This window comes from Phoca vitulina, unplaced genomic scaffold, assembly GCF_004348235.1.
Source record: "Phoca vitulina isolate PV1807 unplaced genomic scaffold, GSC_HSeal_1.0 scaffold7, whole genome shotgun sequence".
NCBI lineage: Eukaryota > Metazoa > Chordata > Mammalia > Carnivora > Phocidae > Phoca > Phoca vitulina.
In genome coordinates, this window is record NW_022589710.1 from 44980400 (window position 1) to 44994446 (window position 14047).

General features: G+C 57.4%; 1 protein-coding gene across 1 annotated transcript in view; it reads right to left on the reverse strand.

Moving 5' to 3' along the window:
* Positions 1–14047, reverse strand: part of LTBP2 (latent transforming growth factor beta binding protein 2) — a 101150-nt gene that overhangs the window by 17725 nt on the left and 69378 nt on the right. The window contains exons 11-19 of the mRNA XM_032405576.1: positions 13883–14005; positions 10641–10805; positions 10166–10381; positions 9048–9067; positions 7883–7922; positions 7025–7138; positions 4756–4884; positions 3970–4098; positions 208–327 (exon numbers count right to left, since the gene is read on the reverse strand). Of these exons, the coding sequence (XP_032261467.1) occupies positions 208–327; positions 3970–4098; positions 4756–4884; positions 7025–7138; positions 7883–7922; positions 9048–9067; positions 10166–10381; positions 10641–10805; positions 13883–14005 (1056 nt within the window). The remainder of the gene's footprint in view (positions 1–207; positions 328–3969; positions 4099–4755; positions 4885–7024; positions 7139–7882; positions 7923–9047; positions 9068–10165; positions 10382–10640; positions 10806–13882; positions 14006–14047) is intronic.

Consider the following 14047-nt stretch of genomic DNA (forward strand, 5'->3'; position numbering starts at 1 on the left):
TTGGGGGGCAGACAGGACACCAAAATATCGCCGAGGGGATGGAAGGCCTCATGAATTCCCAGACAGGTCTCTGTCCACAGGAGTGAGCTCAGCAACAACGGGCCCAGTCGGAGACAAGCTGGAAGGTGAGGTGGGGGCAGACGGCGCCCCGGGGAGGGACCAAGAGGTGGTGGGGTGGCGGGCTGCCCTCCCTCATCTCATTCTTACCTTGACAGAGTCCCTTCCTGACCATGACGTAGCCCTGGTCACACTGGCAGTGGTACGAGCCCTCCGTGTTGGTGCAGCGGCCCCCGCGGCACAGCCCTGGCTGCTCACACTCGTCTATGTCTGTGGACACACAGAAAAGTCCTGAGTTGGGCCAGCCCTGCAGGGAGTCCTGGGGCATCTCTTCGGAGGACAAGGACACCATGCTGAGGCCCCAGTGGGAAAGGCATCCTTGCTGCAGCCGTGATTGGTAGGGGCTCCCAGGCCAGGTCTGAGACTGATCTAGCTCAGGCCTCTGCAAACCCCTGAGTTCCTTTCTCCACGGGGACACTACTTTGGGGGGCCTTGGGGACCCTCAAATCTGTCTCCTCACCCTGAGGCAAAGGGCTGGTCTTGAGGTCAGATGGCAGTCCAGATGGCATGATCTGAGGAGGCCAATAAAATCCCCTTCCTGACCCCAATACCTCCTCCAGAGTTCTGCTCCTAGAGTTCTTTTTTTTTTTTTTTTTTAAAAGTTTTTTTTTTTTTTTTCTGAGAGAGAGAATGGGAGACAGAGAGCATGAGAGGGGGAGGATCAGAGGGAGAAGCAGACTCCCCGCTGAGCAGGGAGTCTGATGCGGGACTCGATCCTGGGACTCCAGGATCATGACCTGAGCCGAAGGCAGTTGCTTAACCAACTGAGCCACCCAGGCGCCCCTGCTCCTAGAGTTCTTAAGGGACTTCCTAAAAGTTAGGGATTAAGCAGCCAGAGAAAGAGCATCTCAGGCAGCTGCAATCTACTGAAGCGGTTTCTGCCATTGTCCCAAAGCGTCCTGGTGCCACAGTGGCTCAAAAGCCCGACCCGGGTCATGCCATTCCCTTGCCTAAAAGGCTACTAGGGTTCCCTGCTGTTTCAGCCTGGCTCACAAGGCCTCTGCCACCTGGCCCCAGCCTTGCTGTGTTTGCTGATCCCCACCAGTCCAGCCACCAAACCTTTGTTCACACAGACGTCTCCACGTGGGGTATCTTTCTTCGCCTCAATGGTCAGCAGAGTCCTACCCCCATTTCAAGGACGGGTTCATTTGATCAACTCAAGGTTAATCTGGCCACGCCCCATCCCTTGCCCCCACATCATATCAATGGAGGATTTACCTTTGCCCCCCACCCCCTGGCACTGGTTTAAACTCTTCACCGGGTAACTGTGCAGATTAAATGAGATAACTTCAATGAAAGAAAGTGTAGAAGGATATCTTTGTAATTTAGGGGTGGGGAAGGACTTCTTAACTAAAGCCCCAAAAGCATAAAAATAAGGCAAAAAGGTGAATTTCAATACATCAGAATCAAGGATTTCTGTTAAAAGAAGGACATGTGGATAAGGTTAGTGGGCAGAGGATGAAGTGAGAGAGTTGCAATACCTAAACCCAGGCAAGTATCTGGAATATATAAGGAACTCCCAAGGAGCCACAAGAAAAACCAGCAACCGCTGGAAAACTGAGCAAAAAATAGGAACAAGCAATTTTCAGATAAGGAAACCCAGTGGCTAAAGTACGAAGAGATGCTCATACTTATTAGTAAAGTAAATATTTTAAAAATATATCTAATATTCAGGGCGCCTGGGTGGCTCAGTTGGTTAAGCGACTGCCTTCGGCTCAGGTCATGATCCTGGAGTCCCTGGATCGAGTCCCGCATCGGGCTCCCTGCTCGGCAGGGAGTCTGCTTCTCCCTCTGACCCTCCCCCCTCTCATGTGCTTTCTCTCTCTCAAATAAATAAATAAAGTCTTTAAAAAAATATATATATATATATCTAATATTCAAATAATTTATATCGATCCGTTATTTATACTAATATTAATTTTAATTCCAGGAATGGTCATAATTTATATTAATTATACAAATTAATGAAATAACTCCTACACAATTAAATAATGAGATACTGCTTTATAAGACTGGCAAAATGTAGAAAGTGGATGTTATCCTGAGCAAGGTCCCATTGAGTGGCAGCTGAGCCCCGCTGGGAGACGCACTGGCGGCTGACCTGGGGCTCCCTCCCCAGCTGCTGGGGCCGGCAGAGACTCCCACTGCTTGTCCCCGGCAGGTGCCCCAGGCTGGGCCTCTGACCTACAACACCTGCCCATGGGACGAAGCCCAGAGAAGCCCCCTGCCCCCAGCCTCTTCCTTCACGACCCCCAGGCTGCTCTGAGCAGCACTGCTGAGTCAGGTCCCTGAAAGCCAGCTGAGTGCTCTCGCCACCCTCTGCTTACAGACCTCTCCTGGCGGCTCACTGCCGGCAGGATGGTGTCCAAACACTTCAGCCTGGCACTCAAGGCTTCACAAACTGGCCTCGGCTCCCGCCACTTCCTCCTCAGGCCCCACACTCCAGTCACACTGGATTTATCATTATTCCCAGAGCGTGCCAGACTTGTTCACCACTCTGCTCTCTGGAGAAATGGTTCCCTTTCCCTGGAATACTCTCTGCTTTCTCCATTCCCTCACCGTGCGTGTAAGGGAGCATGTGGGAAGCAAACCATGCTTTGGGGCCAGAATGACTTTGATTCTGTTTCTAGCTCTGCTGCAACTAGGTATGAGGTCCCCTGGTATTACACTTCACCTCTCTGAGCCTCAGTTTACTTAATTATAAAATGGGGTAAGGCTTTCTACTGCCTGGGGGTGGGACGATGAGCTTCATATGATTAAGGGCTTAGGACAGTGCCAGCATGCGGAAGTGCTCGTGAAATGTGCCTGGGACTACTCGGCCCCAGCTCTAACACTCCGTCAGCGAAACCTGCCTGCACCCTCACCTGGATCCCACAGCACCAGGCGCACACACCTCACTCACTGCAGGATCCCGGAGCTTACATGGTACCTGGCATGTAGGTGTTTAGTGCTTGGTGTGAATCCCCCCCCCCCATTAAGTTAGCTGGTTATTCTCCTCTATTCCCCTTTCCCCCATATCAGGTGAGGGGACCTGCATGGCCTTGGTCTCTGCAGACCAGATCTTTAGGGGATTAGGACCTGGGGGACTCTGGTAATGAGAGGATGCCCAGCTTCCTGGCCTCCAGGAGGGGACTGTGCGTGAGTGCTGGGCTGCCCCGGCCAGAACCAGCCACGAGAGCCTCAAGAGCAGCGGTGAGTGCTCCAGCTGCGTTATGCATCGTAGGGCACTGCTTGGAAAGTGCTGCGTCATATCCTCTGTGAGCTCATTCATAAAAATGTATGCGGAGGCTGTGTATCTCGGTGCAAATGCTGGATATTAAAGGGTTTGTGTGGGAAGCCGCTTTGCCCAGGGCCCTGTGCAGGGGCAACGGACACAGGCCTTCCCAGGGAAGTGCAAAGACTGCAGGCTCTCTGAGCTGCTGGGGACCCTCTTGCAAAGGCACTCCTGCTCCCCTGTCTGCCAGGAGTCCCAGCCAGTGTCCTCACGTGCCGCCCTCCTTACCCAAAATGAAAGCAGCTCCTAGTCACACAGAATTTGGGGACTAGGCTTTTAGTCCTCATCTCCAGCCATGTCCCCTGACCCCCTCACACACTCAGCTCCAGCCACACCTCCTTGGAGCCTTGGTGAATGCTGCTTTCACGTTCGAACCTCTTCTTCCGGTCTGGTCTCAGTGTAGGGGTCGGCTTCCACTCAGGTCCAGGTCAGAGCCCTGAGTCTCTGTTCTCACAGCCCCTGTGCTCCACACACTGCAGTGCAGTGGCTGGGTGCTGTGAATGCTTGGATCCTCTTCCACCTCAACACTCTCTAGGGGGTCCTGAGCCCATCCCAGGGATGCAGGCAGGCTCGCTTACCTTGGCATTCCTGTGTGGTCCCCGAGGTGGCCAGCATGTAGCCAGGGTAGCAGAAGCAGGAGTAGGAACCCACTTGGTTGACGCAGCGCCCTCTTCCTGCGCAGGGGTCCCTCAGACACTCGTTGTCGTCTGAGTAGAGGAAGGTGGGGAGGGAGGTCAGGTGGACTTTCTTTGGGCACCTGTCAGCAACCTGCCCATGCTAGGAGCTGGACAGGGAATGGTGCTATGGGTCAAGGAGGGGATGTGGGAGGAAGAGGCCAGGGAGATGAAAAATCTCTAAGGCTGGGGTCACGACATCTGCCCATAGGGCCCACTCAGGCACCAAGGGCCTGGGGCAGCGGCCCAGCACTTCCTCCCTGACCCATGTCCCCCTCCCCCAGTGGCCCCCGATCACTTCCTTTCCTTCAAGGCACAGTGGATGTTTCTCTCTTATGTCAAGCTCTTGAGGGGGGTGGAAATCAGTGGAGACATTTCCAACTAGGGTAGGCCTTGGTCTGCTCTGTAGGCAGCGAGATGGCTAGTTGGAGGGGTGGGCTGATCTCAGAGCTGAGGGCTCCAGGCACTAGTCAGGGGGCCCTAGGGTGGCTTCCCACTCTCCCGGAGTCCTGGAGACTCATCGGATGGTGCTCCCAGAGACTTGTCCCCCAAGGTTAAGGTTGGCTTTGTCCACGGGGCTAGTAGTCTTCTTCAACTCATCAACCACACAGCCCCACTTGGACCTTCAGCTGCCTGGACACCTGACTCTGTCTCCAGCTGCTGAGTGAGCCCAGGATGCCCCGTGCATACCCGTGCAGTAGGCCTGGCTGGGGTGCAGCTGGTAGCCGGGGCTGCAGATGCATTTGTACCCATCTGGGAGGTTCACGCACGTTCCGGGCCCACAGATGTTGGTGGCTCCGGCAGCACATCTGTCAGTGTCTGTGGGAGACAGAGCAAAGCAGAGGTTACGGTGGGGTGAGGACAGACGAAGGCAGTGGAGCGGGGCAGTGGAGTGGGATGGGGAGAGTGTGGAGAGCAGGGCACAGGGGCCTCAGAGGACCCACAGAAGCCTCACTCCATTCTTGGCTGGACCCTCCCATATCCATGTGTAGCATGGTCTTGTATAAAACCCCATGGCACCCCTCCAAGGACCCCGAGTCCCAGGATGGAGTTAACCAAGACTCAGTGGGCTCCACTAACTCGTGTCCCAGCAAAGGGCCTCTCCTGCTGAGGCCTCCGGGCTGCCCTCTCCCTGAATAAGGGCATGGCTCTCACCCACAGTCCCCAGAGCTGCCCTCCCTTTCCCCTAGACAGATAGAGCTGGTAAGTAGGGTACTGGGGGACACCTGCCAGAGGGAGAGAGGAGAGGTGGGCTGGGGCCAACTGAACAGGGCCTTGAATGCCATGTTGAGACAGGCCTATGAGAAAGGGGGTCATGCAAGGTGGGGTATGATCAGAGCTATCTCAGAAAGACCCCTCATCTTGCCATGCCATCTTGCTCAGAAAGTCAGCAGATGGCTGATGGACTGGGCAGGAAGGCACAGGGGGCTCTTAGAAACCTGTTGAAACAATTCAAACAGGGACTGCCCTGGGTGGTGGTTATGGGGTAAAAAGTGGGGAGACATGCTGAATTCAGGAACAGTTTGACTTGCCTGGACTCAGCACTGAGGCTGCATAGAGGCTACTTTTTTGAACTGTGTCCTTAACACTAGAAAAGTGCCTGGAGCTTAGGGTGTGCTGATTGAATACGGGAGTGAGAGGCGCTTGCAGCCTTGTGTCTGCCCCGAGGTCTTTGACATAAGCCCACACGCCCAGGGCTCCCCCCGCCCTGCCCCACAGCACTGAGGTAACCCCAGAGACCCAAGGGAGTGGGCGAGGTCTGTGTTGGTCCACAGCAGGGCCTCAAGGCGTTCACTAAATTGGACTGAATTGAATGTGCCCTGGCCTGTTTGCAAGGCTACCCTGTCCCTGTCCTGGCTCCAAGTTTGTGTCAGCCCAGGGGATTTATGGGGACCCCCTGCCTGGTTCTAAATATCCTCCCAGAGGGATGAGGTTGGGGGAAGGCAGGGGAGAAGAGGGATTAAGCTGTGGGTGGTGACTGAGGGGGGATTCTGTCCCCCCACATAGCTGAGAGCTGCTGCTGAGCCTGGGCTCTTCCTCCTGCCCATCACTCCTGTCCCTGCCTCCAGACCCATTTTTCTTGTCAGAGAATCCCCAGCGGAGCCCCTTAACCCAGCTCCTCTTACCAGGGGGACGAGCCCCCTCCCTGAGCACAGAGGAGAGAGGGCGTGGGAAAGGGCAGCAGGATACCCGGGGTCAGGCCTGGGAGGGCCAACCCCCTCCTCCACCCCACACTCTGGACTCTTCCACCGGGCTGCATGGGCTCTCTCTTTGCCGGAAGAAATCCAGAGCTACGCCTCTCCCCTGAGGTGAGCTGAGTCTGAGGTGAAGAGGCCAGCCAGCCCCCGGCGAGGGCACACGGGAGGGCGCACTACCGTGAGGGCCACACACGCGAGGACACACGTGTGCAGGGAGCAGCTGCGGCATCCCCAGCTTTGCTTCTCTTGAACCAGGTCCCCAGACAATGAGCCTTTGAGGAGGGCACATTCCAGAGCAAGGTGGATTTGCCAGGGATCTCCCCCCCACCGCACCCCCTCACCAGTGTAGCTGGCCAGAGAGGGGGAACGCGGGCTCCCGGACAGTTAAACAGCCTTGAGAAGAGAAGCGCTTTCCTTCCCGAAAGCTGGCCGTCCCCGTGGGCAGGAGGCTGCCCGCTGCCAGGGCACTCAGCCGACTCAGGGTCAATAGCCTGGAGGAGCCAGGCGCCCGGAGGCTCCTTGCGCTGCCCTTCCTCCAGAGGGCCCCTGGATGCTTCTAGAAAGCCTCCGAGCAAGAGGCGCCCCCAAGACCTCCCTTCTCTGCCTCCTCCCCCGCTTGACTGGTGCTCCTGACAGGACTCCTGGGTTCCCGAGGGGCACCCTCTGAGGTGAAGCCAGGGCGCTGAGCCTGAGCGGGAGTTCACTGGAGACGGTGCCTCTGTGGGAGAGGCCGCAGCTCTGACCGGGCTGACTGCAGGTACCTGAGGGGCCCAGGGCCGCCAGCCCCTGGGCCGGGGTGGTCACGTGCTCCTCTTCCCGGCTGTCCGGAATCCCCTGTCCAGGAGGTGGTGGCGTTGGTCTTTCCACGGCATCTCCTGGGGGTGGGGGGTGGGGGGGGGGAGCAGCTGGGCCACGGCCCTTGGCCACCCGCTTTCCCACCCCCAGACAGCGTTCCCTGCGGAGATCCTGGCAGCGGCCTCTTCCCTCCTCCTGCCCTTCGGACTGTGGGACCAGGGGTGGAGCCCAGGGTGGGTCAGCCCTTCTGCCCCCTAGGCTCCCGAAACTTAACCTGGTTCCAACTAGACTCAGAGAACCTGAGAGCTCTAACGGGTCCTCGAGCACATCCAGTCTCAGCTTCCGTCTCACGGGGGACGAGACTGATTTGTGGAAATGGCCACTTGTGCAAAGCCAACTAGCCTGGTGGAGACAGAGCCCCTGGACAGTGCCGTCCCCAACTCCAGTGACCCTCAGCAAGCTGGGGTCTGCAGAGCTCCAGCCTTTTCCCAAAGGAAGATGGGCCACGGGGGAAGGGCTCTGGGGACCTGACCGGCCCCTGCTTCAGCCTGCGCTTCTGCTTTGGTCTCCTTTATACGCTGAGTGGCACCATGAAATGTAGAGAGGGTGCTGTGGCTAGGGAAATATTTGCAAAACAGCTCAGCGTCTTTCACTGACCTTATAGCACCTTAGGTGGATAGAGCGCCCCGAAAAAAGCATTCACATGTCACACCATCCACCACCTCATCTGATCTGAGCCCCATGTATCGGCCCACGGTACAAATTCTATGGCGTCTCCTTCCCTCCCTTCTGTTTTCTGGGAGCCACTAGGAGCTGGGACTCACCTGGGACCCAGGCAGGAACTTGGGTAGCACTGGTTGTGACCTGCGCAGACATAGGAGAAGGTCACTGTTGGTTCCTTGGTGCCCCCCGTGACATGCTTTCTTCCGCCACACTCACCCCTGCCTCCAGGCTTCCCGGCCACCTCACTTATTCACCTTCTCGTTCCTTCCAGCTCTTGATGAGTTTCCTACATGCTGGGCACTGTGCCAGCACTTTATGTCTGGTGTCTTAACTAATCTGCTCAACTAGCCTGTGACAGGCGGTCGTAATGACTAAGTGAGCTGATGGATGTGCTGGGCCCGCTCAGTGTCACATCAGCAAAGCTTGACGATCGTCTCTGTGCCATGAGCCCAGATAAAGCAGCAGAAGCTCAAGGTTCACCAGCCTCCCTAGGGTCACAGGACTGGTGTGGTGAGGCCGAGACCCTAGGCCATACCTGGTGTCCCTCACCACAGCGACCGGCCAGGGGCGGTGACCCAGGAGGAGAGAAGGGGCAGAGGATGACGGAGGGTCAGGGGCACACCGGGGGCTGTGAGGACACGGACGGAGAACTCTGGTCTGGGAGGACAACACATGATTCTCCAGGGAGAGAGGTAGCTCCCTGGAGAAATGGTGTTTGGGGCCAGTCAGGTCTGCGGGTGGGAGGGGCAGACAGGTGAGGGAAGAAGCAGGTTCACTCTTCTGGAATGTTTTTCTAGGAGGACACTTGGTTCTTTACAGGGGAATCCTGGGCCCAGGGAAGGGCGTGAAGTGGTTTGAGGCCACCCGCTGCTCTGTTTCCATTTCCCCACAAGCCACCCACAGAGATCTTGAGGTGTAAGCAAGTCAGGCTCAGAAAGTGCCGAATCCAGAATTAATCTGGAACCAGTTCTAGACCTTACCTGCAGAGCCGGGACTAACAAGACATGTTCCTACTTCCTTTCTGAAGGGGGCCCCAGAGCACCCCAAATGAGAGAACACTTGTTCAAGAGCTGTTCTCACTTCCCTTAGGGTAAAACCAGGTCTTTGGATGGATCCTCCCACTCCAGCATTGCTCCAGGTAACACTCTACACATAATCCATCTGTCTCCCTTTCCTCCTTCAGGGGACACCCCCCTGCAGCGTCAGTGGCGACCCTGTCCCCCTCTCTGCCACGCTTGCCCAGCCCTGCTGGGAGGATGCACTCACCTGGCCAGCCTGAGAGTCTCCTGGGAAGGAAAGATAAGAGCATGAGCTCGGGGAGGAGAGCCAGACTGCCCTCTCCCCTCCACCCATGGCCAGGGTTGGTTCAGTCTCTGACCTCCTGACCTGTCCCCAGAGGTCAGCCGTGGAGAGAGTGCAGAATCTTATTACCTGCTTCTGCCCCTCCCGCCCTGCCAGGACTGGCCACCACAGGTCCCCCAGAATGCCAGGTCTGGAGGGCCTACAAGGTGGCTTCCTTGGTGAGAGGAAATCTCTTGCCTTCCTCTAAGGCCTCCGGGACGAGTCCCACCCTTTCCCGGGCCAGTCCACCCGTCAGTCCTGGATGTAACCCTCTTCTTTGCTCTGCCGCCCCCTCCTTCTCAAGCCTCCCAGCCACGCTGGGTCACTCCGCCCCTGCCCTGGGCTACAGCCCTGGGCAACAGTTCTAGAAAGAGAGGAGCTGCTCCTGGCCTGGCCAGGGTCCAGTTCCCATGACTACTGGGGCTCTGTCCTGACTTCCCTGTCTGTCTGTTCCAGATTCCTGGGGCAATTTTGGCCACCATATAGCTCTCCTGGTCTTAATATGTCCTTGGCCTCCTGCACTGTGGGCTACCGGGAACCTGGGTGCGCTTTCAGTGTGGTTCCCGGGGCCCCCTCCAGGGGTGTCTCAGCCTTCTCTCTGCAGCCTGCGCCTCCTGGGCCCAAGGTGATGGAGCTGCAGTTAGTGCTCAGACTCCAAGGCCAGGGAGGGGAACTACAGCAGCCCGACTCCCCAGGGTCTCCCTGCCAGCTCTCGGGCCCTGCAACCAGCACCAGCGCAGAAGCTGCACGGCCGGGGGCCAGGGGCACAAAGGCCTGATCAGCTGGGGTGGGGGCTGCCGCTGACCTCTCCCACCTCCAGCAGCACCCCTTGGGGTGTGGGCACCTTTGACCCCATACGTTAGGGGAAGGAGGTGAGGCCTTCCCAGCACGCCGGGTGGTGGGTTCCTGGGGCTGGGCACCACTGCTCTAAACTCCCTCTCCTGCTGCTCCAGAGTTGGGAAGCCATGGGTCCAGGATAAGTACCCAGGGGCTCTTTGGGGGGGTGCAGGGGAACCCCTTAGCACCTCCCGCAGCCCAGATACCCTTGTCAGGGACGGTCTCGGGCTCTAGCCAGGTGTCAGTGACGGCCCGGAGCGGCTGCCTCTCCGCTGGCCCCGGTGGGGTCCCGTAGCTCTTCTGCGCTTGCTCCCTGGAGGGCCTGGCCAGTTCCTCCTCCTCGGCCTTCCTCATGGCCAGGCGGATATGTGAGCTCGAGTAGGTGTAGCCGTGGCCAGCAGGGCAGATCTCCCTGAAGGCCTCTGCAAGGTCACCGGACAGAGGACAAGCTGAGAGGCACAGTTCCCGAGGGAAACCGGGCCCTCCCTTCCCTCCCTTCGGGGGACAAGCACTTGTGGCAGCGAGGGAAGGAGGGCCCCAGGTTGGGGCAAGGAGTTGAGCAGGAAGGAAGGAAGGACTAAGGGTCTTCTGATTTGAGGTGAGGTCCAGGTGGGGGAAAATGGTCACTGGCTTGGAGGAAGCCCCTTGGTGGCTGGAGGTGAGACTGGGACAGATGCTTACCTGTGCCAGGCAGGGGGCATCTCTCACACTTGCTGCCCCAAGCTTTGCCCACTCGGCTGCAGCAGCAGATTTGCTTGGTGATGCTCTGGGCCAAAGGCAGGGCGCAGGTGCCAGGCCCCAGCGACCGGTAGCACGGCCCCTGCCGCATGGAGACGGCCTTGTCGGCTGCAACAGACACAATCGGTGCGGTGGGCAGGTGGCCAGCCGTGGGGACGTGCGGGGAGGAGGGGGGCAGTGGGCGGCCACCCAGCTGGCCTGGCCCGAGGCTCAATCTGCAGGTTCGCGCCCTGGAAATGCTCAGAGGAATGTTGGGAGGGATGGCCGTCGTGGAAGGCTTTGGCATCTTCTTGTGTTACCCGTTGGAGGGGCCCCTTGACCCCCACCCTCCTGTGGAGAGCCAGAGGGCAGGAAATGGGGATGTATGTGCCTGTCCCCAGGTGCTGAGTTTACAGGTATTTACAAAAGCCATCGGCCTGGGGATGGGTGGGGAGCAATGTGCTCTAGGGCCACAGTCTCCCTGGGGAGACAAGACAAGGTGAGAGCCAAAGGCCTAATGGGGAGCTTTGAGGACAGGGACCCTGTCTTGGCCATCTTTGTAGCCCAGCACCCTGTTCAGTGCCTGGTGCATGGGGATGCTCAGTAAATGCTCGCTGGACCCATGGGCGTGGATGGCTAGATCTGCAAATCAAAATGCTATGGACTGCTGTGAGTGTGAGCTACGCTGGGTTTAGATGGTCACAATACCACCAGCACTGTCCCCTTTCTTGGCCTTTGACAGTGAACATCGAAGACCATCCTCTTGTATGTTATCTCAATGAAGGATGAAGAGGTCATGCCAAATGGGAATGACTGAATCCCTTGTCAGGCTGGACGAGGGGACGAGAGATGCATGGAGAGAACAACACGCACAGCTAAGGGGCTGGTGGCCCTGGGGAAGTCCAGGTCAAGGCCCAGGACTCAGCAGGCCAAGTTCAAATCCCTGCACCACCAGGAGCTACATGACCTCCCTGGGCTTTACCGTCTTCATGTGTAAAATAAGGATGATGATAATGCCATGGGGAGGAGACACCTGTGTTTCTCCCTGCTTGGCATCTATGCCCCTGTATTCTGGTGACAACATCCTGGTTTCCCTAGGGGATCCACCCCGTCCCCCTTTCTGTCCATGTGGAGTGGAGGCTGACCCTACCTCCTAGCTGAAAGAGTCCATACCCCTGGTCATAGTGAGTGGGTCAGGGATAGGCACTTGACCAAGTCGGCCCAGTGATAATAATCAACTGTGGGACTTTTCCTGGATTATTACAGAAGAGATACTTTTTATTTTTCTATTTTTAAACTGGAGTTCACAAGGCTGGGAGGTGTAGGCCTGGACTGTCTGGTGGACACCTTTGAAGGAATTATGAAATCAACACAAAGGAAACAGAGCAAGGGGCATCCCAAAGACACAGTGTGTGCCTGGATCCAACCAAGCCTGAGGCACACCCACCCCTCGACTTCCTAGTTGTGTGGACCAATAAATTATTTTTGCTTACAGTGGTTTGAGTTGGGTTTCTGTCATTTGCAACCCAAAGGATCCTGACTAATATACTTTAAAAAAAAAGTTTGTTTGTTTATTTAAGTAATCTCTACACCCAAGGTGGGGCTCAAACTCATGACCCCGAGATCAAGAGTCACACACTCCACCAACTGAGCCAGCCAGGTTCCCCCTGACTAATACACTTTCTTCACAGTGATGTAGGTAAGAGTGTCTTGTCAAAGGTCATGTCCTATATACAGAGATCAATTATTGGTCAGTCCATGAGCCTGGGTCTCCAGGTATCTCTGCTTCCAGCAGCCACTTCCCTTGGGATACTGTAGGAAATGGCTCAGTCCTTTTGAGCCCCAGGGTGGAGGTGACCTGGCTGAGAGTATCAGGAGGCTGCCCCAGCACAGAGGGGCCCTTGTAGACCAGCTCTGGTCAGGTGGCGGGGAAGAGGGCAAAGCTCAGAAATGAAGGGAAGAGAAACTTCGTGTCTGCCCCTTTCCACCTACAGGGAGGTAAACCATCAGAGGGAGCTGGAGCCGGTAACAGTAGGGAGGGAGAAAAAGATAAAGAACACCCAAGGGCCGTCTCTGCCTCCCTGTATTAAGTAAGGGTCTTTTTCTGGCACTAATAAGTAAAAGTCACTTCAGGAGTTGAAAATGTCTGCCTAAGAAAGCAATCTTAAGTGGGGGGTGGGATGAGGAGAAGGAAGGGCTGTATGCCCCTGGAGGCCTTGACCACATGTCCCTGTCACCATGAAGTCTCCCTGAGAGCCCTCTGACACGTTCTCCCCACTCTGGCCTCTGCCTGTCTCCTCTCCCTGGAGACATGGACTGGGTCCCTCCTCACCCTTCCCTTCCCATGGGATGCTCCCCCTGGGTGGCACTGCGGTCTGGCTCATCCCGTGGCCTCCCCAGACCCAGTACCTGGTGGTTTGTGGACTGAGGGCCTGGCCAGCCGCGGGGAGCTCTACTGAGCTGGGGGGTGGGGGCAACCTGACCTGGGCTGCCGCTTTACAGATGCCAGTCAGGACTGGTTTTATTCAGTTCTGCTCAGGCCCCCCTGCCCAAGGAAAGCCCTGTCCAGGCCGTGGCGTCAGCTCTGCTCTCTGGGGGTGCTGCCGGCCGGGGCCTCTTGCCGCGGGAAACCACAGAGGCTGCCGGAAACAGCTGCCCCGGGGGGGGACACGCACGCACACACACGGACGCACAGTGTGCACACACCCAGACACGGTGCTGACATGGCCAGGGACACGTATGTACTCGTGGATGCAGACACGTTCCGAGCCGTGAGGGACCCCAGGTTTACGGGACGGCCTGGGCGCCAGGCAGTGCCCTTTAAGGAAGGCCTATCTGCAGTTCAGTGACCAGGCTGCCCAAGTCGGGGCTTGAAGAGGCAGCCACAGCTCAGCCAGACCTCGGAGCAAAGACAACACACATCTCCCCGAAGTAAATGAGGCAACAGATGGGACAGAACGGATGAGAGGAAAAACAGAAGGAGAAAATCCCAAACCGCAAAGCCCCCAAACACATGGCAAAAACCCAAACTGAAGTCACAGCTGTCTCTGCTCCAGCAGGGAGGGGCAGATCAGTTTTGTACACTGGGCCCAGCTCCAGGCTGAGACACAGACCCTGGGCCCGGGGATGGGGGCCTGGCCAGTGGGCCCCGAGGATCCTATCTTGCCTCCCAGTGTCCCCCATCCCTGGTCCCCGCTGCCACTTACACACACAGCGGCTCCTGGAGGGGTCCAGCATGAGGCCAGGCCCGCAGGTGCACAGGTAGCTGCCCCTGGTGTTCACGCACTCCGAGTCCTTGCACAGATCCAGGGTCAGGCACTCGTTGATATCTGCGGGGGGGGGGGGGGGGGGGGGGGGGGGGGGGGGGGGGG